The sequence below is a fragment of the Syngnathoides biaculeatus genome, chromosome 9 (genome assembly GCF_019802595.1).
Source record: "Syngnathoides biaculeatus isolate LvHL_M chromosome 9, ASM1980259v1, whole genome shotgun sequence".
NCBI classification, from domain to species: domain Eukaryota; kingdom Metazoa; phylum Chordata; class Actinopteri; order Syngnathiformes; family Syngnathidae; genus Syngnathoides; species Syngnathoides biaculeatus.
The window spans coordinates 24,317,603-24,344,737 of NC_084648.1; the positions used below are offsets into that span (position 1 = coordinate 24,317,603).

The following is a 27,135-nucleotide window of genomic DNA, read 5'->3' on the forward strand; positions in this document are numbered from 1 at the left end:
AGATCTAATGTCAGGACCATCCCCAATCTTTGTGGGAATTTTGCTTTTGACATTGAGAGCATTGAGCAAGGTACCGGAGTCGGAGGTGGAACAACAGTGTGAGCAATCGGTGCCAGTGTAGGCCACTGTGGCTGACCATGAGGTGCCCTAATGTCCAACCGTGACAAACCATTCAGAGGAGGAGTACCTGTCTCCCTGGACTTCACCAGTATGGAGAGGGATTGGCGAATATGGAATGAGAAATTTGGTCAGTGTGTTTTTGGAAATGCAAAACTGGAGACCAATTTGGTATTTGTGGGAGCTGCGGCAGACTGCTGTAAGAATGGCAGGAGGAGCAGCGCGGCACCTCCATAGTGGGTGTGTCATTGGCGGCTCAGTGACATTAAGAGTGATATTAATCATGGAAAGTGTTGAGGACTTGCAAATTACTAACAATGACGTAAAGCAATTGCGATGAAAACGCACATAGTGTCCCGCAGGCTACACATATCACGTTAGAAGTCATAAATTTCTCCAATTCTATGAAATATTCCCGTCATTATTTATTATGAATTTTGAAATCAAATTTACTGTTTCAAATGAAGGTTTGAGTTCCTTGGGACCTTGAAGTAGCTCCTCTAGAAATGTGGACAGAATCCTTCCCTCTCAAATATTCGTGTGTGTGAAGAAAGTTGCTCAGTACAATTCTCGTCCGTTTTCTCCTAGGAACCAGGATGAGGTCCATCTGGGGTGCCAAGTTGTCTTGCCAGGGAAATCAAGACGACAAAAATCCTTGTACAATGATGAGATTTATTACAATTGGAGGAAACACAATATGTGTTACTGGTTGTTGATAGTTTAACTCCAGCCCTTCCCTCGTTGTTGGCTTGTTCCAGCTCGATGGTGGGTCATGGGGACGTCTCCTCAGAAGATGCCACTCATTGGTGGAAACACATGACAATATAGTGACCAAAGTACAACACGCCTGCCTGGATAATGGATAATGGATATATATATATATATACACACACACACAAAGTTTCATAGCCGTTTCTTCACAGATATTCTCCTCAAAAAAATCCAATACAAATTGAAATTATAAAGTGAAGAAAATAAGTATTTCAACACCCTGCTTTCAACACCCTGCTATATTGCAAGTTCTCCCACTTAGAAATCTTGGAGGGGTCTGAAATTTTCATCGTAGGTGCATGTCCACTGTGAGAGAGATAATCTAAGAAAAATCCAGAAATCACAATGTATGATATTTTTAACAATTGATTTGTGTGATACAGCTGCAAATAAGTATTTGAACACCTGTCTATCAGCTAGAATTGTGACCCTCAAAGACCTCTTAGTCCGCCTTTAAAAGTCACCTCCACTTCATGTATTATCCTGAATCAGATGCACCTGTGTGCAGTCATTAGCTGCATAAAGACACATGTCCACCCCATACAATCAGTAAGATTCGAACTTGCTGTCATGATCCTGGATTCCAGCCAGGGCTGGGCGTGGCCGTCTAATCGGAAGGGTCACACCTGCGCCTCATGACCTCCGATTAGACCCAGTACATATAGGACCCGGGGAACGACAGAGACTCTGCTAGATCGTTGCCTCTCATGCCTCGTTCCCGCACTACCGTACTCCTGACGTCTACCTCCCGTGTACCGACCAACACCTGTCTCCCGACCTACCCCGTAAGCCTGCCGTTACTGATCTTGCTGCTTGTTTGGACTGACTCCCTGGTAACCGACATTGGAACGAATAAAGGCTTATTCCGCACTGCTTACCTCTCACCTGAGTCGTGCATTTGGGTCCACCCCCGAGTCTCGTCCGTGACACTTGCAGCATGTCCAAGTCCAAAAAGCTGTCCGAAGACACCAGAGACAAAATTGTACGACTGCAGATGGCTGGAAAGGGCTAGGGGGAAATTGGCAAGCAGCTTGGTGAAAAAAGATCCACTGTTGGAGCAATCATTAGAAAATGGAAGAAGCTAAATATAATGGTCAATCTCAATCGGAGTGGAGCCCCATGCAAGATATCACCTCGTGGGGTCTCACTGAACCTGAGAAAGGTGAGGAATCAGCCCAGGACTACACGATAGGACTTGGTCAATGACCTGGAAAGAGCTGGGACCACCATTTCCAAGGTGGATATTGGTAATACAGTAAGACATCATGGTTTGAAATCATGCATGGCACGGAAGGTTCCCCTGCCTAAACCATAACCTTCTTTCTCTGTAGCCCTTTCCAGCCGTGAGGAGTTCTAATTTTGTCTCTGGTGTCTTTGGACAGCTCTTTGATCTTGGCCATGTTACAAGTTTGAGTCTTACTGATTGTATGTGGGGGACAGGTGTCTTTACGCAGCTAATGACCTCACACAGGTGGATCTGATTCAGGATAATACATGGAGTGGAGGTGGAATTTTAAAGGCGGACTAACAGGTCCTTGAGGGTCAGAATTCTAGCTGATAGACAGGTGGTCCTTTTTAGATTATCTCTCTCACAGTGGACATACACCTACGATGAAAATTTCAGACCCCTCCTTGACTTCTATGTCGGAGAACTTGCAATATAGCACAGTGTTCAAATACTTATTTTCTTCACTGTATAAATACTGTGCTCTTGAATAATTTTATGTTCTGGTACCCACACGGCAGGCCCAGCAGAACTGATTTGGTTCTTGTATCAATTAACCGCGAAGAATGAGGGTTTACTATAATACTATAAGTGTTGGATAATTTATATTGTAAATTTTTACAACGTAAAAATACAATTTACTACGTATGTTATATTCATAAGGTTTCATAATCTAAGATTGAACAAAATACCTGTTTTGTACAAAATATAAAATATATATAATTATAATAATATAAAATACAAATACGGAAAGTACAAATGCTGTTTACATATTTTAAAGTTTCTGGTACTCACATAAACATACATCCCCGCTCTTTGCGTTTTTTCACTTTTCCCGGGTGATTCTGCTCTCAATGAACCATAAGAAAATGAGGGATTACTATATATTTATAACTTTATCCATTCATCCATTTTCTTAGTCGCTTATGGAACATATACAGTGAAGAAAATAAGTATTTGAACACCCTGCTATATTGCAAGTTCTCCCACTTAAAAATCATGGAGGGGTCTGAAATTTTCATCGTAGGTGCATGTCCGTTGTGAGAGAGATAAAAAGAAAAACCCAGATATCACAATGTATGATTTTTTTTAACAATAGATTTGTATGATACAGCTGCAATTAAGTATTTGGACACCTGTCTATCAGCGAGAATTCTGACTCTAAAAGATCTGTTAATCCACTTCCACTCCATTTAGTATACTGAATCAGATGCACCTATGTGAGGTCGTTCGCTGCACAAAGACACTTGTCCACCCCATACAATCAGTAAGACTCAAACTTGTAACATGGCCAAGACCAAAGAGGTGTCCAAAGACACCAGAGACAAAATCGTACAACTCCACACGGCTAGAAATTGCCACGGAGGAATTTGCAAGCAGCTTTTTGAAAAAAGCAATCGTGGGCAATCATTAGAAAATGGAAGAAGCAAATCATCACTGTCAATCTCAGTTGGAGTGGGGCTAAATGCAAGATATAACCTCATGGGGTCTCACTGATCCTTAGAAAGGTGAGGAATCAGCCCAGGACCACACGACAGGATTTGGTAAATGACCTGTAAAGAGCTGGGACCACTGTTTCCAAGGTGACTGTTGGTGATACACTGACGTCATGGTTTGAAATCATGCATGGCACGGAAGGTTCCCCTGCTTCAACAGGCACATGTCAAGGCCCGTCTTAAGTTTGCCAATGACCATTTGGATGATACAGAGGAGTCATGGGAGAAAGTTTTGTGGTCAGATGAGACCAAAATGGAAATTTTTGGTCATAATTCCACTCACCATGTTTGGAAGAAGATGAATGTTGAGTTCAATCCCAAGAATATCATCCCTGCTGTGAAGCGTGGGGGTGGTAGCATCATGCTTTGGGGCTTTTTTTCTGCACATGGGACAGGACGACTGCACTCTATTAGGGAGAGGATGAACGCGGGCATGTATTGTGAGATTTTGGGGAACAACCTCTTTCCCTCAGTCAGAGCATTTGAAGACGGGTCATGGCTGGGTCTTTCAAAATGACAATGGCCCGAAGCACACATTCAGGAAAGTGTCCCATAAGTCTTCATACATAGGAGACATAATGTATATTAGGGTGTAGCAACTGGTTAGAAAGTCAGCCTCATAGTTCTGAGGACAAGGGTTCAAATCCTGGCCCCGTCTGTGTGGAGTTTGCTTGTTTTCCCTGTGTCTGTGTGGGTTTTCTCTGGGCACTCCAGTTTTCTCCCCAAAACATGACTAAATCAGAGATTCTAAATTGCCAATACATCTGATTGTGAAACTGGTTGTTTGTTTCTATGTGCCCTGAGAATGGCTGGCAACCAGTTCAGGGTATAGTCTGCCTCCTGCCCTATCTCAGATTGGCTCCAGCACTACCGTGATCCTTGTGAGGATAACTGCCTCAGAAAATTGATGGATGTATGCGTGTGTGTTTGTGCGTGTAATTTTCTCGAATGGCCAGCAAGATGTAGCTCCTGATATCAATAAGGGACCATACATATTTATAAGTTGATCGTTCTGAAAGGAGTCTTTCACTTCATGTGTGTCAATTGTGTAGCAGACTCTGGGGGAAAAAAGGAGAAAAAATGAAAAAGAATAGCTATTCCATGCACCAAATACTAGGACCACTTCATCTCTCTTATCTACCTATTTCTTATTTGGCATCGTAAAACAGCAAATAGCAGGAAATTTAGGTTTCATTTAGGTTTTACAGATGAAGGTTCTTGCAATTTATCAGTACCTGAGTTGTCAGGTCCAAGGCGAGTGTGGATAAACTGTGGCCAACCCTGGAGTTCCATTCCTTTATCTGGTCCATTGATTTAATAATAATATTTATTTTTGGTCTCTTGAAATAACTGGTAATTGACATATGATTCTGAATGTATTTAAACTTTAAAATAACAGGTTAATTAATTATAATTTAATTCATCATAAATAAAATATATAAAACAACAAATCATTAGTTCACTGTTCAAATGGATGACAATACATGACACTCAAATTTAGCAAAGCAAAACAATTTTTTTTATATACCACATTTCATACGCAAGAAAAATCAATGTGCTTTACAATGATTAAAAGCATTTGACTCAATAGAAACAAAAACATTTAAACAGGGGGAAAATTTTAAAAATAATACTAAAATAAAAAATGAAAATAAAAAGTAGAGTGAAAAACATTTCACATAGCAAGAAATATTAAAAAGTTCAAAACCTCTAAAAAGCATGAAAAAAATATAAGCGTTTTCAACATGGATTCAAAAACGTTCACACTTGGCAGCCTCAACTCAAGTCGCCTCGGCTACCAACTTATTCCATTTGTGAGCAGCATTATGGCTAAATGATTTTTCACCATGTTTGCTTTGGACTCTGTGTTTCACTATTTGACCTGAGTCTGTTGATATTAGAGCACTACTCGGTATGTATTCCAGAAGTTTTTCTTTCATGAATTCAGGACCTAAACCATTTAGTGATTTCTAGAAGCCAGTGTAAAGACTTTAGAACTGAAGTTACATGTTATGACCTCTTCTGTTCTGGTCAGAACCCTAGCTGGAGCATTCTGAATGAGCTGGGGCTGCTTAATGCTCTTTTTAGTGAGTCCTGTCAATGACCATTAAAAAAAATCAAGTCGACTTAAGATTAAAAAATAGTTGCGCTTTTCCTGATCTGCTTGACACATGCGAGACTTCACTCGAGATATTTTCTTCAAATGATAAAAGGCAGCTTTTGTGACTGATTTGTTCTGAGTTATGTGTTAAAAGTCAGGTCGGAATCTCTCAAAACACTGAAGTATGGGACCTGGTCTTTGGTTTCTAAAGATAGAGAGTCCAGGAGTTTATTAACAGCAATTCTCTTATCTTTATTGCCAAAAACAATTGTCTCAGTTTTTTTGTGGTTTAGCTGAAAACAATCTTGGCTCGTCCACTTATTTATCTGCTTTAGAAAATGACACCTCAGTTGAATTGTTGTCATCTTGAGACACTGCTAAATACAACTATGTGTTGTCTGCATAGTTATGATAGTCAAAATTTAAGTTCTGAAAATTTTGATCCAAGGGAAACATGCAGAGGCTTAAAAGGGGGGGGTCCAAAAACTGACCCTTGGGGAACCCAGTAGGTCATTGCGATTAGTTGAGATCGAGCATTTCCAATGGTTATAAAGTAGCTCCTTTCCTCTAGGTAAGACCTGAACCATTTCGGGACAGTTGCATCTAGACTTACCCACATTTCCAACCTGTTCAGCACTATATTGTTATCTACCATATCAAAATCCGAACTGAGATCCAACAAGATCAAATTTGACACTTTTCCTGAGTCAGTATTCAACCTTATATCATTTAGCACTTTGCTAAGAGCAGATACTGTACTGTGATGAGTTCGGACGCCTTTTGTCAAAAAGTCCATTTTAATTCAAAAAATTGCTGAGTTGATTAAAAATGGCTTTCTCAACATTCTTGCATATGAAAGGGAGCTTCAAGATGGGTCTATAGCTTGGTAACACGCTTGGTAGGCTTTTGTATTTTTACTCAGGTTTCTGCATGATTTCTGCACGATTATTTATGCCAATAAAGTGAAAGAGAAAAGCCAACATAACATGTTGTATTGTCATCGGTGTGTGTTTCTGTGTGTGTGGTACGATATTTCAATATGAAATTTCTTTCCATAAACACCAGGAGATCAATTGATATTCATTCATGGTTTACTCTGTTGGAATTTTTTATTGAAAAGGCTAAAAATAGATACATTGATAGAATACATATAAATGTATACACATCTGAAAATGAAAATGTGGACCAGGCATGTACATATAATTTTGGAGTTAGCCTATTCAGTCCCAGGACTTGCTTTAGATGCCTTAATGTAGATTTTCATATTCATCTGAATTATATGATGCCCAGGTTTTCATAGATGACATCATCAGCAGAGCTATCAGAAATTTTGGAAGCAGCCATGCTGTTGGCTAAAGATGGCGAAGATGGGGGAGGTGGGTGTGCAAAGTGAATAGATGATGATGTTTTATTCACTTGAGCATAGAGGTGGGAAAATGAATCTGGTTTGGTTTCAGCTTGATCAGAATCATCTTCCTTGCTCACAGGTACAGTATAAATTGGTTCATCCTCTGTGAAATTTATATTATATTGTTCACTCCACTCTGCATTTGATTCATTCTTGTCCAGACTGACTTTATCGTACACCTCTGAATAAACAGACTCTGGGTGATTGACAATGAAGCAAGAGTGTGGTGTGTAAGAGTTGGAAACTGTATTTATAGTTTCTTTTGAAGTTGGAGGATGGAGGGGAAGAACACTTGCAGGGTCTATGTACACATGAGACATGGTAGCTTGAGGTTTTGGTATATTTTGGATGCAGTCAGCTGGGTTGGCATATTCAACTTCAGATTGACTAGCATGAAGACACCCAGGGGGACTGGCCAGTTTGGGGACCACTGGAAGAGGCAGACGTGTGATTGGAGCTGGTTGTATTGATTTATTTTCTAATGAATGAGTGGAATCATCTTGACATCCCATGCTGTTTTCTGCGACTTGAAATGTTTTTCCTTGTGTCCTGCAGTTTTCCAGAATGGAAGCCATACTGGTCATAGCTTCTACTTTTGGGAGAGAGGAATAAGTTTGAATGTTTGGTCCTAAAGCTTTGTCTACTTCCTGGTGAAGGTTGCCTGATATAACAGCTAAAGTCCTTTGCTTGATGGTGCTTTTGATCAGGTTGAAAATTTTCTCAGATTGTTGTGTTTCAAAGGTAAATGTTCCAGGACCACTGTCACATCGTCTTCCTGCTTCAATGGTTAATGTCACCTGGTAAAAGCAAAACAAAACATTACAAGTTAGTGTATAATTTCAAATGGAGTACTTGCTCAACAAAAGATCAAAAGATACAACAATACTAAATTATGACAAACTCATACTATTTATTGTTTTAAGACAATAAATGTTTACTAGCATGTGAGTGAAGTGCAACTATAACAAGAAGAATCATACAGAATGCAGTGATGAATGCTGATTAGGCGGCCTGGTGAAAGGCTGGTGAGAGCGTCTATATTATTTCACAGTTTTGAAGATCAGGGTTGAAATCCCAGACCTGCCTGTGTGGAGTTTGCATCTTCTCGTGCCTGCATGAGTTTTCTCCAGGCCCTCCGGTTTTCTTCGACATCCTTTTAACGTGCATTAATTGGAGATTCTAAGTTGCACCTAGGTGTGATTGTGTTTCATAACGTTGAGAGAAAAAGGACCCCAAAATGTGGTTAGGTTGCGTACACTTGATTGAATAACCAAAAGAAGAATATTACATACAAGGAGAAAGGGAAACTAAAAGTGCAAGAAACACAAGCGCAGAAGCTATAACTCCATGCAGGCGAGGATGAGATTCAAACCCCATGAGGCAAACGGTCTCACCAGTCACTCCACCATGCCCCCTCTATCGATCAATATTTATAGATAGATAGATAGATAGATAGATAGATAGATAGATAGATAGATAGATAGATAGATAGATAGATAGATAGATAGATAGATAGATAGATAGATAGATAGATAGATAGATAGATAGATAGATAGATAGATAGATAGATAGATAGATGGATGGATGGATGGATGGATAGATGGATAGATGGATGGATGGATGGATAGATAGATAGATAGATAGATAGATAGATAGATAGATAGATAGATAGATAGATAGATAGAGATAGATAGATAGATGATGGATGGATGGATGGATGGATAGATAGATAGATAGATAGATAGATAGATAGATAGATAGATAGATAGATAGATAGACAGATAGATAGATAGCTAGATAGATAGATAGATCGATAGATAGATAGATAGATAGATAGATAGATAGAGATAGATAGATAGACGGACGGACGGACGGAGACGGACGGACGGACGGACGGAGACGGACGGACGGACGGACGGACGGACGACGGACAGATAGATAGATAGATAGATAGATAGATAGATAGATAGATAGATAGATAGATAGATAGATAGATAGATAGATAGATAGATAGATAGATAGATAGATAGATAGATAGATAGAAGATAGATAGATAGATAGATAGATAGATAGACAGACCCCTACTGTCAGCTCAAAATAGAAAGGCACATCTCACATTTGCCAAAAAGCATTTTGATGATCCTCAACAATTTTCTAGAAACATCCTGTGGACAGAAAACTTTTTGGAGGGTGTGCAGCCTATTACATCTGGTGTAAAAATGACAAAGCATTTGGCAAGAAGGACATTATGTCAAAAGTGAAGCATGGTGGTCTGAGGCTGTTTTTCTGCCAGGAGAAATTGCTGTGTTTGATGGAACAATGAATTCAGCTGGACACCAGAAGATCCTGAAGAAGAAAGTCCGGCCATCAGTTTGTGCCCTCCAACTCAAGTGCTCCTGGATTATACAGTAGGAAAACAATCCAAAACACACCAGCAAGTCCCCCCCCCCCAAAAAAAAAAAAAAAAAAGTAATAAAATAATATTTTGGAGTAGCCAAGTCATAGTCTGGATTTAAAACCAATTGAGACGCTGTGGTGTAACTTCAAATGGCCAGTTCATGCTAGAAAACACCCATATATGCCAGAATTGAAATAATTCTGCAAAGAAGGTTGGTGTAGGAATAATTGTGATCATAATTATCAGACATCTGCTTCCAATAAAGAAATGCTTTGCTCTGCTCTAGATAACGTGACAGCCTCCTAGCAGGAGATAGCAAGAACAAAAACATATAATCATCAGAACTGTTAGAACTGCTGCCTGTTAAAGAAATGATGACCATACATGTATTCAGCAATCTTCCACACATGCGCACGCACATGAAAAAACATGTACACCTTGTTTCAAACTGTTTTGCTTGTCATCTCCTTTTTGTAACATTCATGTAAATCAGGGGCGTCTTAAAACTAAATAAATAGAAGTGCTGAGGAGAGGATAATCAGAGAGTGCAGTGGTGAATTATACGAGACAGTTCCTCTCCTCTCTCCTCGCGAGACTTGAACTGGTGTCTTTGCTTCCTTTTTTGTCCTGTTTAATGAATGTCTGATTGGTAAACCTGACATTTACTTGGTCCTTCGAGCCGAATCTCAAGATACCGGAGGTTTCCGCGGGCCGAGTCGACGTCCAGGCAAAGACCATGGCCACGGCATTTGAGACCCTTTCCGGGACTGGGCCTCGACTTTGCATCTGGAGGCTGAGGGTTGACGAGAAGCCGAAGGAAGTGAAGAGATCTCTGGTGAGTAGGAAACTCCCACACCCACACTGTGGCAGAACCAAACCTCGAGAATAGTAGTCACTATTGAGTAGACTAATTAGTCTATAAAACTGAGAAAAGGGCAAGGTGTGTCTTGTATGTGAGCTCCGTGAAACGTGTGCATGTGTAAAAGTGTGAGTGGAGGTCCGCTACCTCATTTGAACAGGAAATTGAGTAACAACTGTTTGAGGATAAAGAGGTAAGAATTCTCCACCACTTGTGGTAGAAGCTTGAGAATTACCTCAAACAGAACATAATTGTCACCCTGTTCAGGGGGAAGTCAGTATAGTCACTCGAGGTGAACCACTGATTCCAACAGGGGAAAAAAAAATAGCAAAATAGCTGAAAAAAAATAACAATAATGATGTGCAAGGACTAGAAGTTTGTAGAAAGCAAATGTCCTACTAAAATAAAGCATCTAAATTTGTGGATAACACAATATGACTTTGCTGGCCAGCTCAACATACACACAAATATATATATATATATATATATATATATATATATATATATATATAATATATATATATATATATATATATATATATATATATATATATATATATATATTATATATATATAGTTAACCTGCAGGATAAAATAATAGAGAAACACACACACAAAAAAAACAAAACAAAAAACAACTGGACTCAAGATGATGTGAAAACGGCAATTAAAGGTATCACATCTCATAAAGTTGATGTAACATAATTTGTCCAGGGAACGGAAGACTTGAGAAAATCTTACCACTTAAATGGTGTGGAAGTACAACAAATTTGGATGACAGCAAAGTACTTTTTCACAGCAGCAGGGAGTTCAAGGGTTAATATCGCGCACTTCTGCTAGATTTAGAAAAAAAGTAAAATTTTCTGCCATTGGAAGAGCAAAATAAAACAATGAACCATTTAAAGAATATAGAATCGGAATGACTGCATGTTTTAAAGCAAACAGTGGCATTCCTGAAGATCAAACCCCAGGGAGTGTGTATCAAGGGCAATTAAAAAAATGTTCTCCATGTGAATTCAAATAATCCTATAAAATGATTGAAAAACATTGGATTGACAAACTGACTGGCGGCCTGTAGCAATACCTTAACCAAGCACTATACGTAGAAAGTGCTACAAAATAAGAAAAAGAAAATTTACACCTTTCTGACAGAGAAAGGAGAAATTTATGGAGCTGTATGGAAAACATTTAATAATTGTGGCCGCAGATGAGGAAGAGAGCAGCCATCTCCCCATCAAAAATGTCACAACTAATGCTCCCAAAATGCAGCTTTTTAATTTGTCCCATACGTTTGTTGGGAAGAGATGGCATGCTGAAACTAGGACTGGTCTTAATTCCCTCTCTGACAGGAAATATAGAAGTAAAAATTAAAAAAGGAATTACTGGGAAGACAGTTAAATATCTAACAAAATGGGAATCCAGCACTCGAATATTACACCTTAGATATTCCAAACAAACCTCCTACAAGAGCAGGAGATTTCTTGCTGCAAACGGCTCGAGACATGATTGAACAACCACAAAATGATGGAGGAAGTGACTCATTGCATCGGACTATGTAGTGTAAGATACTGTAAACTTATAACAGCCCACCACAGACAAAATCATGATTGATAATTTGTACTCAGATGGTACATCAGTCGTGGTGGCAGGAACAAGACTGACTGACAAACTAAATGCACTACACAAGGAATGGACACCACCACAATCATCATTACAACGGCAATGGAAGAGTTTGGGACAATTTGTTTTGGTAGTACAAAATGTTCCTGATTAGACAGAAAAAGAACCATATTTGGATTGGGACGACTGAACTGTACAGACAATATCTTTTTGGACAGTCTTAAACAATCTGAGACCAGATGCTGCTGTATTCACAGTGGTATCACAATCTACACAGACAATACTGGAAAAATAGAGGAATAGTGACAACTACAGGGAACACAGTGACACATGCAGAGCTACTACAAAATTTGCTCATAGCAGTTCAATTACCAAAAGAAATAGCCATATGTAAATGTGTAGTGCACGCATCAAATACAGACAAAGAATCATTAGGAAATGGATTGAGAGATAAAACAGCAAAAGAAGCAGCAGCCAAAACCTTTATGGGATTAGCTGACCATGTAACAAATGAAGACATACTTTCAGATGATGTGTTAAACAAAATGCAACATCAAAGCTTACCAGAAGAACTAAAAATGTGGAAAAAATAAGGTACTACATTACAAAATGGGATTTATGTCAGCACAGATACAAAAAAAAAAATTCTACCAAAAAAATTTTTTAAGTGGGCGGCAATCTTGAGCCATGGGAAGTCTCAGGTCTCAAGAAGGGGAATGGCAGCCCTGGTACAAAGGCATTACATGATCCATGGATTTAACTTGTATGCAAAAAACCTTTTTTGTAGGGCTTGTTTGATCTGTGTGTGACATAATCCACAAGGGAATCTGCATCCAAAACGTGGTCAGTTTCCTCAAGCAAGACATCCATTCATTCCTCCATCCATTTTCTTAGCCGCTTATCCTTGCAAGGGTCACAGGGAGGGCTGGAGCCTATCCCAGCTGTCAACGGGCAGGAGGCAAGGTACACCATGACCTGTTTGCCAGCCAATTGCAGGTCACATGGAGACAAACAGCCGCACTCACAATCACATGTAGGGGCAATTTGGACACAATGATAGATTTAGTCCAAGTATACATACATTACAAGCAGGTAAGGGTCTCATTCCATTCAAAACACTGTTTGGGAGACCATACAAATTACCAATATTTTCCACACAATGAGAGATAGACGAATAATGAAGGAAAAAACAACACAGAAGTGGGTCCCTTTCAGGAGTTATTAACAACCCCAAACATCTTAAAAAAATGCAAAAAGGGGTACTTGAGGTCATTTGTTCATTGTAGAAAAGTTTTTGCTTTTGAAACCATTGTTAACACAAACAAAACTAATTAGTTTTTATTGGCCACTTGTAAGATAGCTGTTCTCATTCCCACTGCCAAGGTCGCTGTAGTCCGGTTACACATTGGAGTGAGACTGCTGTCATAATGGCAACTAAACAGTTAAATTTTACTGTTGGGTGTTAGATGAAAACGCTACCCGTTATTTTCATTTTTCTGTTCGAGTGGTACCTGTGGGAACCACTCAAGGTCCCACTCCAAAAAAATAGATAAAATAAAATAAAAACAAAACAAATTGGAGAACTACTTACAAAAAACGTGTCCAAAAGAGTGTATTGTTTGCACAGATCCAGAGACAATACCAATGCTATTAATTGATAACGAATGCAAAAAAAAAAAGTTGGGGGATTCTGTGTTTCCATTAACTTCTCTTGAAAAACAAAAAAACAGTTTTCTAATGGCGTGTCACGAGGAAATTTCACATGCATCAATTTGATAGGACTAGAAACAAATTGGGAATTTTATCAGCATTGATGTGTAAAGCCATTTTTGTGCCATTTTCATGGTGGTGCGGCAGTAACTGTCTTTTTGATTTTTTTACACCGGATGCCTTTCCTGACGCAACCCTTCTGCATTTATTCGGAGAGAGAGCTGGAGCCAATCCCAGTTCACTTCGGGCAGCGGCAGACTACACCCCAAACTGGTCGCCAGCCAGTCGCAGTGCAGATGTCGACACCATCATTGAGCGGGAATCGATCCCACGCTGCCTTCACTCGAAATGTCCCTCTGAGGGAAACCTGAACTATAACGTGGCCCGCAAGAGAAATGAGTTTGACATCCCTGCACTACACCATCAGAAAAAAAAAAGTAACAAGTTAAACTTATTACTGCCATTTGTCTGGTCATCCTATGTCTGTTTATGAATTAACATCTACTGTACATGCAGTTTTACCCGAACACTGGCGTAGACTGAGCAAGAGCTGAATGACATGGACAAAATAGCAGAAAGAAACACGTGGATACACCTTACACACTGTAAAAGGTCATCTCAGCTGAGTCACCCAACGGGAAAGGTGAGCAAAGACCAGCATACGGTGGGTGCAGATTTCTAGTATCTGAAAATACCTGAAGGCTGGTGAAGATTTAAGAGACACTTGACTCATTTAGGGGTGACTTGGTCGACATGACTTCAAAATGGCTAAATAATATGATAGCATGTTGGGCTGCAATATTGACATCCGTAATGATATTTTTGTTCATATGCTACTTTTGGACACCTGTAAAGCTGACAAAAAATACATAACAACAGAACCAATAATTATACTCAGTCAACTATGCCTACCACACATAAGATAAAGAGGCGCAACCTCATTTCAAATAACATTGTAAACAACTATGTGGGAGTCACCGAGGCATGAGAGGAGGACTCCATGTGTGCCTACCAGTGAATCAGTTCAGCACTTATTCAATTCCTTGGCACAGTCTAACTGCTGGGGATTCCCTCTTTGGGCTTATGCTAAATGAAACCCCCACTTTCTTCTCACCATTTGCCAATTTAATGCTACCTTAGACCCGAATGCCATACAAAAGAGTACGTATACTATGGAAGGAGTATTTTAACTGAAAACCCTGAGGAACATTTTTTCATTATGATGATTATCTTTTTTACAAATAGGAAAGAAAACTGGTTGTTATTCATGTAGAATGCAGCTAACAAGGTAAAGTATAGTTACATTACATGCATGGGCACTGTGCCACGAATGTGTGTCATTCCAACAGAAATCCCAACACAATGTACCCTGGAGGTAATGACTAAAACAACTCCAAACACAACTTGTCAGAAATAGAAAAGTGTTTATCCAACAACTAAGGCAGTAAATGATAAACTGATATCATCTACTAATGTTGCATTGGCTGATATCTCCTGTGTTAGCTTTACAGGGACAGATTTTAAGGCGGGAAGTCTCAACAAAACATGGTGTCATGATATCCATCTGCAAACTGCCCCACTGCTCCCATGCAGCAATTTGTTGTGGTGGTGTGTTGATCAAAAGTTGTATGACACACTGATAAATGCAGCAGGAACGTGTACACTAGTATCACTGCTGGCGTAGACTGAGCAAGAGCTGAATGACATGGACAAAATAGCAGAAAGAAACACGTGGATACACCTTACACACTGTAAAAGGTCATCTCAGCTGAGTCACCCAACGGGAAAGGTGAGCAAAGACCAACATACGGTGGGTGCAGATTTATAGTATCTGAAAATACATGAAGGCTGGTGAAGATTTAAGAGACACTTGACTCATTTAGGGGTGACTTGGTCGACATGACTTCAAAATGGCTAAATAATATGATAGCATGTTGGGCTGCAATATTGACAGCCGTAATGATATTTTTGTTCATATGCTACTTTTGGACACCTGTAAAGCTGACAAAAATACATAACAACAGAACCAATAATTATACTCAGTCAACTATGCCTACCACACATAAGATAAAGAGGCGCAACCTCATTTCAAATAACATTGGTAAACAACTATGCGGGAGTCATGCAGTGATTTGTTGTGGTGGTGTTTTGGTCAAAAGTTGTATGACACACTGATAAATGCAGCAGGAACGTGTACACTGGTATCGCTGCTCTTATCTGTGACTGTGTTTCCATCCAAAGCAGAGGATATACAATTGGCCACATCCATCTTTGGACCTCCCCTTGGGTTCTCCCGAAGGCGAAGGTCCTCTTGGAAAGATGGAGATCTGACATACATTGATGCAAATGGCATCCCAACTGCATACCAGATGTGTATAAGTTGGTTAACGAGATTGCTGCAGGGTGGGAATCCATCTTGTTATGGATAACTCTGAATAAAAACGTTGACAGAATCAACTACATACATTACAATGTTCAGAAACTAGGTAATTATACGGAAGCAGGCTTTATTGCCGTAAGGGAACAACCAGCTGCAACCTCACTCATGACGTTCCAGAACCCCATCGCGGATGATATGATCCTGGCCAAGAAGGGTGGCGACTGCTCGATGTTCAGTGACCAGTGTTGTTTATTCCAAATATCACAGCACCTGATGGGTCACGAGCAAGGGCCATTCAAGGCCTCCGCACCCTGAACCACAAGATGAAGGAGCACTTTGGTGTAAACACATCACCCAGGTCTGAGTGGTGGGGAAAAAAAAAGTTTTGGAAATCTAAAAATTTGGTGTTCTCTGTCCTAGTTTCTATCGCTGTTTACAGCTATTCTTGCATTGTGTGGATGTTGTTGTATTCCCTGCATAAAGGCATCACTTAACCAACTTATAACCACTGCTATTGCCCCGACAAATTCAAAATTGGCAGAAATATATCCACTATTGGCACAACAGACTAATAACAATGATATTGTTGACCACGATGATGACGTTATGACTTCTCTTCCAGACCTGTTCTCTGGTCCAGAAGATTACAAGTAATTAGTGCTATATTCTCCTCCGAGTGTAAGCCGAAAGGGTGATCTATTAGATGATTTAAGGATTTGAGCAAATGTCAGATAAACAGGAGGATAATGTAGAAATAATTGTAAATACTATTAAGTAACTGCTTCTGACTGCAATAAAGAAATGATTTGCTCTGCTCCAATTCAGTTACTGTCTCTGCTCTGCTCTAGAAAACATGATAGCAAATGTAGGATAAACAGGGGGGAAATATAGGAATAAGTGTGATCATAATTATCATACATCTGCTTCCAATAAAGAAATGCTTTGCTCTGCTCTAGATAACGTGGCAGCTTCCTAGCAGGAGATAGCAAGAACAAAAACATCTAATGATCAGAACTGTTAGAACTGCTGCCTGTTAAAGAAATGATGACCACACATGTATTCAGCAATCTTCCACACATGCACACGCACATGAACATACATGTACAGCTTGTTTCAAACTGTTTTGCTTGTCGTCTCCTTTTTGTAACATCCATGTAAATAAGGGGCGTCCTAAAACTAAATAAATAGAAGTGCTGAGGAGAGGATAATCAGAGTGCAGTGGTACGAGACAGTTCCTCTCCTCTCTCCTCGCGAGACTTGAACTGGTGTTTTTGCTTCTTTTTTTGTCCTGTTTAATGAATGTCTGATTGGTGAATCTGGCAGTTGGGACAAAATTCCTTGAGGGCAATCTGAAAGACTCATCTCCATTTAACATATCTTTGCATTGGGAATAGTGACATTGTTTACAAGACGGGTGAAATGTTCACACATTGAACAATGAGGACGTTTTGTTCCGACACGTTATGACAAAATTTCCCATTTTGAGTCACGACCAAAATAAGACTATACAAAATGAATCAGAATAAAGTTATTTTTTCAAACAATAGTAACAGTGAAGAAAATAAGTATTTGAACACCCTGCTATATTGCAAGTTCTCGCACTTAGAAATCATGGAGGGGTCTGAAATTTTCATCGTAGGTGCATGTCCACTGTGAGAGAGATAATCTAAAAAGAAAAATCCAGAAATCCAAATGTAAGATTTTTTTAAAGATTTATGTGATACAGCTGCAAATAAGTATCCGAACACGTGTCTATCAGCTAGAATGCTGACCCTCAAAGACCTGTTAAAACACCACCTCCACTCCATGTATTATCCATAATCAGATGCACCTGTATGAGGTCGTTAGCTGCATAAAGACACATGTCCACCCCATACAATCAGTAAGATTCGAACTTGCAGCATGTCCAAGTCCAAAAAGCTGTCCGAAGACACCAGAGACAAAATTGTACGACTGCACATGGCGGGAAAGGGCTAGGGGGAAATTGGCAAGCAGCTTGGTGAAAAAAGATCCACTGTTGGAGCAATCATTAGAAAATGGAAGAAGCTAAATATAATGGTCAATCTCAATCGGAGTGGAGCCCCATGCAAGATATCACCTCGTGGGGTCTCACTGAACCTGAGAAAGGTGAGGAATCAGCCCAGGACTACACGATAGGACTTGGTCAATGACCTGGAAAGAGCTGGGACCACCATTTCCAAGGTGCATATTGGTAATACAGTAAGACGTCATGGTTTGAAATCATGCATGGCACGAAAGGTTCCCCTGCCTAAACCATAACCTTCTTTCTCTGTAGCCCTTTCCAGCCGTGAGGAGTTCTAATTTTGTCTCTGGTGTCTTTGGACAGCTCTTTGATCTTGGCCATGTTACAAGTTTGAGTCTTACTGATGGTATGCGGTGGAGAGGCGTCTTTATGCAGCTAACGACCTCACACAGGTGGATCTGATTCAGGATAATACATGGAGTGGAGGTGGACTTATAAAGGCGGACTAACAGATCTTTGAGGGTCAGAATTCTAGCTGATAGACAGGTGTTCAAATATTTATGTGCAGCTGTATCACACAAATAAATCGTAAAAAATCATACAATGTGATTTCTGGGTTTTCCTTTTTAGACAAGATTGTACAACTGCACATGGCTGGAAAGGGCTAGGGGGAAATTGGCAAGCAGCTTGGTGAAAAAAGATCCACTGTTGGAGCCATCATTAGAAAATGGAAGAAGCTAAATATAATGGTCAATCTCAGTCGGAGTGGAGCCCCATGCAAGATATCACCTCGTGGGGTCTCAATGATCCTGAGAAAGGTGAGCAATCAGCCCAGGACTACACGACAGGATTTGGCCAATGACCTGAAAAGAGCTGGGACCACCATTTCCAAGGTGACTGTTAGTAATACACTAAGACATAATGGTTTGAAATCATGCATGGCACGGAAGATTCCCCTGCTGAAACCATCACATGGCAAGCTCCATCTTAAGTTTGCTAATGACCATTTGGATGATACAGAGGGGTCATGGGAGAAAGGTTTGTGGTCAGATGAGAACAAAATTGAACTTTTTGATCATAATTCCACTAACCGTGTTTGGAGGTGACAAATGATTAGTTCCATTGCAAGAACATCATGCCTACTGTGAAGCATGGGGGTGGTAGCATCACGCTTTGGGGGTGTTTTCTACGCATGGGACAGGACGACGACACTGTATTAAGGAGAAGATGACCGCGGCCATGTTTTGTGAGATTTTGGGGAACAACCTCTTTCCCTCAGCCATTGAAAATGGGTTATGGCTTTCAACATGGCAATTACCCAAAGCATACAGCCAGGAAAACCAAGGAGTGGCTCCGTAAGAAGCATATCAAAGGCCTAGCCAATCTCCAGACCTAAACCCATTAAAAAATCTTTGGAGGGAGCTGCAACTCTGTGTTTTTCAGCGACAGCCCAGAAACATGTTCTAGAGAACATCTATGTGGAGGAGTGGGCCAAAATCTCTCCTGCAGTGTGTGTAAACCTGGTGAACAACTACAGGAAACGTTTGACCTCTGTAATTGGGAACAAAAGCTAATGTACCAAATATTAACATTGGTTTTCCCACGTGTTCAAATATTTATTTGCAGCTGTATCACACAAATAAATCATGAAAAAATCATACATTGTGATTTCTGGATTTTTCTTTTTAGATTATCTCTCTCACAGAGGACATGCACCTACGATGAAATTTTCAGGCCCCTTCATGATTTCTAAGTGGGAGAACTTGGTGTTCAAATACTTATTTTCTTCACTGTACTTTTGAGTCATCACTGTCTGAATGATAAAATGTTGGTAATATTATTCTGTAACTTGTGTTGCCTATATTATTAAGTAATGGGTACCTTTGAGTGTATACGTCTTTTCTTTTTACCGTGGATAAGTGATATTCCTACAATCTCACAGGTGGTAAAAGTAAATTTAAAGTTACTTTTTTCAGAATGGTTAACCTAGTTACTGATGACATCAAGTTATCAGTAAAGTAAGTTACTTTTTCAACCAACTCTTGCAACACTGTCCATGAATTTCTAATCTACCTAAAGTATATAGTAAGGCCAATGGCCAATGGGCCCTATATGTAACTGCGTTTACGGATAGAAGGATCAGTGTCAAAATGTATTTCTTGTACCGCCACTTCTCAAAGCCAAAGTAAGAGAATGTTGTATGAAATGGCAAATTTATTTTCTTCATTTTAGAAGAATGTGATCACAGTTGCCGAACAGTAAGGAAACTGGAACCACCTTGGATGTTTGACATAAACAAAACTAAAAAGAGACATGCCAAAAGGAATCCAAGGAGAAGCTACAAACAAGAAAAAATACATGTAAATGCTGGGAAAGTATTTCCGTTTCCAGAGTTGGAGAAGGAGCTGCTGGAGATAAAAGTAAATCAGAATTCAAACTGCCATGAGCAGCAAACAAATGCTAAACAAAGGCAAAGATCTGATTCAAATGGAGATTTAACACCAGGTTGAGGTTCAGAACATTGGAACAAGACGAGACTGTGGGGGCACAAGAATGCTGAGACGTGGCAACGAGGCAAATCAAACACATACAAGAAGCCCGTGTACTCACGCAACGAACTGTCCAGCTGGGCCAATACACACAAGGATTAAATGCATGACAAAATTAAAACCAACGTCGCGCAGATGAGGAGGCTGCTGACAGGAGCAGACTCACGCAAGGGAGTAGAATATCCACGCCACTGGCACAAACAGTTGTGCAATCAGCACTGTAGAACATTGTCCTGATTCTTAACGATCATGAAGGATAAAATTACTGAATATATGTAAATATTTCTTTCCAAAACCTAATAAAAACAGATCATACTTAAATTTTGGGTAAGTATTATAGATGGCTAAAAAAAACTTTCAATCACAGAATTGGTTGTGGTTCATGTGGCTCTTTATTTTTCTCATGAAGATAGAAGTTAAGTGGAAGTAATATTGTAATAACATGTTCATGTAGTCTGCAATGAAAATGTATGCTATCCATCCATTTTCTGAACCACTTATCCTCACAAGGGTCACAAGTGTGCTGGAGCTTATTCCGGGCTGTCTTATGGTGAGAGGTGGGGTAGAACCTGAACTGGTGGCCAACCAATTACAGGGCACATACAATTAACCATTTACACTCACATTCACACCTATGGGCAATTTAGAGTCATCAATCAAGCCACCATGCACGTTTTTTCAGTTGTGGCAAGAAACAGTAGTACACAGAGAAAACCCGAGCAGGCAGAGGTAGAACACACAAACCTAACAAAGGTGGGACTGGGATTTGAACCTCTGTCCTCAGAACTGTGGGGCAGATATGCTAGCCAGTCATCCACCATGCCGCCAAAATTGATGGTAATCCCGCATAATTGTATTAATTATTTTGATATTTTAAACCCTTACCTTATCTTTACCATATCGCCTCAGCAGTTCATATGGCCATTGTCCAACAATATTCGCCTTTTGAGTATCTTTCAGAAGAAGGGCCTTTTGTCCAACTTGTAGCCAGTATGCACCCTGCAGTCCACAGCGTGTTGCTGCATCTGTCCTTTGCACTACCACACAGAAATCTGTGGCTGGAAAAATTAGTACAAAAACACTGTCAAAAGTGTTTTGCGTGTCAACGTGCAAAATTTTATTTTCATACATGATTACATTTTTATCTTTATGAGCACAAGTTACCCAGACCCTTCTATTTGTCCCCTAACTGCCTATTGGAGACTTTGTGTTGAAAGAAAATATTTCATTTCAAATCATGCTACATTGATTGAAAGAGGTTTTGTTAGTCTTATGTTGGGAAAACATGAAGTACACAGTAGATGATGTTACCGTTATATCCTGATACATAAATCTGATTTTCTTCCATGTGAAGCTGATTAGTGCCTGATCCAGTGCTCTTCTGGGGAAAGAGAAATATCACATGAACATAACCTAAAACCTTTTGGTTTAGAGATGAAAAAAAAACATAACGCATAGACAGCACTAAATCACTCTACATGTATATATTTATGATTCAACCTGAAATGTTGTTTGACAAAGTTTCTCTACCCAGTCCACACAGTCATCTTTTTGTGTAGCAAACACCATCGTTCTCTCCTGTGATTCCACACAAAAGGCTGACATGTTCTCCTGCAATAAAGTAGCATTTCTAATCAACAATTGTTCATTAATATTACACTATGTGGAAATATATCTATATGATAGCTACAGGTACCATGGGACACGCTTCAGCATTTGGTGGGAGTCTCAGAACACTAATAAGCTCAGATAGTCGAACCACTTTGACCTTGCTTTCTTGAGGCTGATGTTGTCTCCTCAAGCCGGCACCATGTTCTTTTCCTCCACCACCACCTGCAATATACATATGATGAAAATAAACATTGCAGAATTAGTGTGCATTCTCAGGTGGTGTCCTCTGCTCTTCCCACTGGGTCTTAGCTCTTTGCAAGGAGACAAAGAACAGCCAAAGTGTTGCTGCTCAAGTCCTGACTATAACCAGGAAATACAACCATATTGGCCAAGTGATTTGGCTTCTTCTTACTAAGAGAATATACAGTACTTGAAAACAGTTCTACTTGTGTTCAAGCCTCTTCATGGTCTGGTGCCAAAGTACATTTCTCTCTATTAGAGCCATAGAAACTTTCTTGGGCTCTGAGTCCCTCAGAGATTGGGCCCAGAGTCAGAATCAAACACTGCAAAGTTCAGTTTTATGGCGCTAAAATATGGAACACATATGGAAGTCTGGCAGAACGGTGGCATGTCTGGTTAGTTCAGGGTGTACCCTGCATTCTACCTGTTGACAGCTGGAATAGGCTCCAAAGAGCCTTGTGAGGATAAGCGGCTAAGAAATTGGATGGATGGATGGATGGATGGATAATGGGCAGTAAGGTGAGGCAGTTGTAGAGCATTACCCTCACAGTTCTGAGGACTGGGGTTCAAATCCCGGTCCCACCTTTGTTAGGTTTGTGTGTTCTCTCCATGCCTGCGTGGATTTTCTCTGAGTAGTTCAGTTTCCTCTCACATTCATATTCACATGCGTGGTAGCTTGATTGATGACTCTAAGTTTCCCATAGGTGTGAACATGAGTGTGAATAGTTAAAATATATTTGGCCTACGATTGGTGAAGTGGCTCAGAAAATGGATGGATGGATGGATGGAATCTTTATATTGAATTAGCTTTTTTGTAATTAATTTTACAAAACAACCTGACATTTCCTGAGAATATTTGGATTCACTTCGTCATCGAGAATGTGTACATAATAAGTCATTACAGTGATTGTATTTTAATGCACTAAACTATCAGGAACAAGAATTTGGAACAGAAAAATATAGTTTTTTTTTTCATTCATTCACTTGTACCACTTATCTGACGAGTTGTGGGAGCAGTAGCTTTAACAGGGACACCCATTTCCCCAGCCACTTCATCAAGCTCTTCTGGGGGGATCCTGAGGCATTCCCAAGTCAGCCGGGAGATGCAGTCTCTCCAGCGTGTCCTGTTCAACCCCAGGGTCTCCTTCCGATGGGACATCCCTGGAACACCTCACCAAGGAGGCGTCCATGAGGCATCTGAATCACATGCCCCAGCCACCTCATCTGGTTCCTCTCAATACAGAGAAGCAGAGGCTCGACTTTGAGCCTCTCCCAGATGACCGAGCTTCTTACCCTATCTCTAAGGGAGAGCGTAGTCACCCTGTGGAGGAATTACAATTTGGCTGCTGGTATCTGGGATCTTACTCTTTAGGTCATGACACATTTTGTGACCACAGAATGATCGTTAAATTGAGGAAATTGACAGTAGGTCCTTTTTTGGTCGGTCGGGACTTACGTAGGTTCGGCTCTAATTCAAGAATAATTATTGCGGGGAGCGCGTGACGTTACACAAAGAAAACGAGAGAAACAACTCGTAAATCAAGCCTCGCCTTCTTTTCCTTCATACGGCGGTTCACAAACGGCTATACAGATACACATACAGATTCTGCACACAAGTGTGATATGTAACACGAAAATAGGAAACTTTGTTTTTTAGCACGAAGGTATGCCCTATATTTGATTTTCAATACATGTCTCATATAAATGAATTAGCAGTTCTTCGCTTGCATAATATAGCTACGTGTGAATGATTGTCACACTTGATCTGTGTTGAGCGATATTTTGCGATGAGCTGACTGCACAAACATGTCCCATTGTTCGCGGCTAATTAGCTAAGCTAAACCGGACTAATAGTCCTAAAAGCCTTCGACGTGCACCGAGACACCAAGACTGAAGGAAGGATGTTTGAGGACACTAAAGTAGTGATTGTCGTACTCGGTCGGGACTTGCGTAGGTTCGGCACTAATTCAAGAGTAATTATTGAGGGGAGCGCGTGACGTTACACAAAGAAAACGAGAGAAACAACTCGTAAATCAAGCCTCGCCTTCTTTTCCTTCATACGGCGGTTCACAAACGGATATACAGATACACATACAGATTCTGCACACAAGTGTGATATGTAACACGAAAATAGGAAACTGTCAATGACGAATTTGTCTGGGTTATAATATATGATATTATGTGGCTTCTCCGTCTTACTCTGACTCCGGAAAGATCTCGCGCTAATATCAATGGTTTCTCCGTCGATATGCATGTAAATACCATTGAAATACCCCTCGCTGAAATACTTGAAGCCCTGCTGTCTGCTTTTCAATGATATTTCACTATTCGCTAAGAATGCGAGTGAGAAATCAGCTGGTAAATCGGACAATTTTGCTCTAGTCTTTTCTTCCTGCGCCGCCATTTTTGCTAATTGTTTGTCTGAGGTTAGCACACGTGGGGTGACGTAACTTCAGGAGGCGTGGTTCAGTGCCCTGTACGGAGGGGTCAATTGAGGATACGTTCAATAGGTGAGAGGGAGAGGGGAGGATCCCTAATCGAAACACAAGAGGAGGACCTCCTTCCACGCCCAGCAGAGCAGGAGGGATTTTAAGTAGAGAATAAAGGTTAAGGAGGGGCTTTTTTTCCCTGGGTCTTCAACACAACGCATCATTGGACCAACAGCTTGGAGTTGTGACACCTCTCAATAAGAGAATTAGCCCAAACTTCAGTCTCCCAGAGTTTTTCCTCCGCCTGCTGCCCAGACACAAGGGGAAAATACACTTTGGGTGGTGTTACGAACAGGGTTACAGGGCTGCTCGAGTTACTGACTGTGTTTTAGGTGGGCATTTTCTCACAAAATGTACTGGTGGCTGTGCGGACTTGTGACTTTGGAGTTCTGCATGTGTTCACCGGGTGAGTCGCCCACATAGTGGGGACCTCAATGAGCTTTTGTATAAGTTTGAGGCTGATAAATTACGATTAGTTTTTGTCCAGACAATGAGCATTGGTCCAAATAAGATAGCAGCTCTTAAACTTATAGCTTTAATGTCTTCGCCGATGAGTCGGTTGGGGGCTCAACGAGCTGCCACATAAGTTTCATTTTTTATGCGTGCCTTCAGAGAGTAGCCCGCATGCGACGGGGGTATCAAGGAACAACATTTCATGAGTCTCATGGTGGTTTGAATTATGAGAAGCAAATGTAATGAAAAATAAGAAGCAGAGAAAAAAGACCTATAATTGGAACAAGAGTCCTCCCGGGGAAGGGGGGGTGAAATAAAAGCAGACAATGTGTGAATGTGTATTCTTCATGATATAGTAAGTAAGTTTCTTTTGGCTTGTCCCGTTTGGGGTCGCCACAGCGTGACATCTCAGATGAACGCTCATATTTGTTTGGCACAGTTTTTATGCCGGATGCCCTTCCTGACGCATCCCCTGTTGGGGAGTATGTATTCTGATTGATAATTGATATTGTTAAGTACAATAATAAATATATAGGCATGAAAGCACTTTGCTAGGTAGGTATTACAGTTAGAAAATTATTATCAGAATGAGAAAAATTTTAAAGAAGAATGATAAGCAAGAGATACGGAGGCAAACATATATGGAGGCTCCATAGTTGTCCCCATGTGGAATGACGGAGGGGCATGGTGGCTTTGCAGAGAATGCATAAACCATTAGTAGTCTTGGCTGGCTAATCTTGCCTCAGCAGTTGGAGTTGTAGGATGTTGGGTTGTGATATTGGGGACATCAGAGATGTTTTCACGAGATTCAAGTGAGTTGTGGCATGTCTGATCCACTGGAGATTGCATAGGTATGCGGATAGTGACAGGGGTTGCGAACATGCAAGGAGGAAAGAGTGTCCGTTTGTTGTGAATGTTTAGCTGGAGGTGAGTGAGTTGCATGTGCGTAATGGTCACAAATGGGAATGGCAAGTGGGAGAAGTATGGTCTGAAGTGTGGCTGGCGGGGTGGCTGACCCGCTGCCGAGTGGCAGTCATCTCCATGCGACAGCGGACTGTTAATACAATTGAACAAGGGGCTGAGTGCGAAAATAATCAATGGAAAATACTTCATCTAAATCTAGTTTTAAATGACAATGAAATGTTATTCAATACCCTGAGGGAATTGAAGGTCAAAGGTGAATGTGTACTTTTTAAACAATGAATTTAAAATATGGGCTGGGGATAAAATATGTTTATCAATGTCAATTATTACAGGAAACCTTGTTGAGTGGATAGATCTAGATTATAAGACCCATATAGTTGACCAAATAAAAGACCAAGCTTTGTAAACAGAGCCCTGAAAGGAAAAAAAGATAAAACACACGTAACCTCCGTCGAAGATCGTAAACAACATCTGGATCCACCAAATTTGAGTGACAAAAGAATGCTGTTGTATTAAGTTACTCTGTTAATTATCTGTACAGAGGTTATACACCAGTGTGTCATGGGTACATCCTCTTGGGCCACAGAAGGCAATGCAAAGTGGGTGAGCCATTTAACATATCCTTTAGCAACTCCAATACTGGAAAACAACTTCCCCCACTAGTGTGTTCCAAATTTGTGTACATGACTGGCCTCCACATGTTGTTTTAGTCAATATTAATTTGAAAATTGGAATGTCACTGATGGTGTAGTGGTACACACGCCTGACTTTGGTACAGGCAGCGTGGGAGTGATTCCCGC

The 27,135-nt window shown here is 40.4% G+C and overlaps 1 protein-coding gene across 4 annotated transcripts in view; it reads right to left on the minus strand.

The window, feature by feature from the left end:
• Positions 1 to 1,458: 1,458 nt before the first annotated feature.
• Positions 1,459 to 27,135, minus strand: part of LOC133506269 (docking protein 3-like) — a 37,060-nt gene continuing 11,383 nt past the window's right edge. Inside the window, exons 3-7 of one of the 4 annotated variants that reach the window (XM_061830246.1) lie at positions 22,315 to 22,451; positions 22,119 to 22,229; positions 21,930 to 21,999; positions 21,504 to 21,676; positions 1,459 to 1,843 (exon numbers count right to left, since the gene is read on the minus strand). In XM_061830246.1, the coding sequence (XP_061686230.1) occupies positions 1,763 to 1,843; positions 21,504 to 21,676; positions 21,930 to 21,999; positions 22,119 to 22,229; positions 22,315 to 22,451 (572 nt within the window). In that variant the 3' untranslated portion in view covers positions 1,459 to 1,762. Of the gene's footprint in view, positions 1,844 to 3,943; positions 4,017 to 6,830; positions 7,916 to 21,503; positions 21,677 to 21,929; positions 22,000 to 22,118; positions 22,230 to 22,314; positions 22,452 to 27,135 lie in introns of those variants that run through there. The other 3 variants (XM_061830247.1, XM_061830245.1, XM_061830244.1) reach the window with 3 other exon arrangements.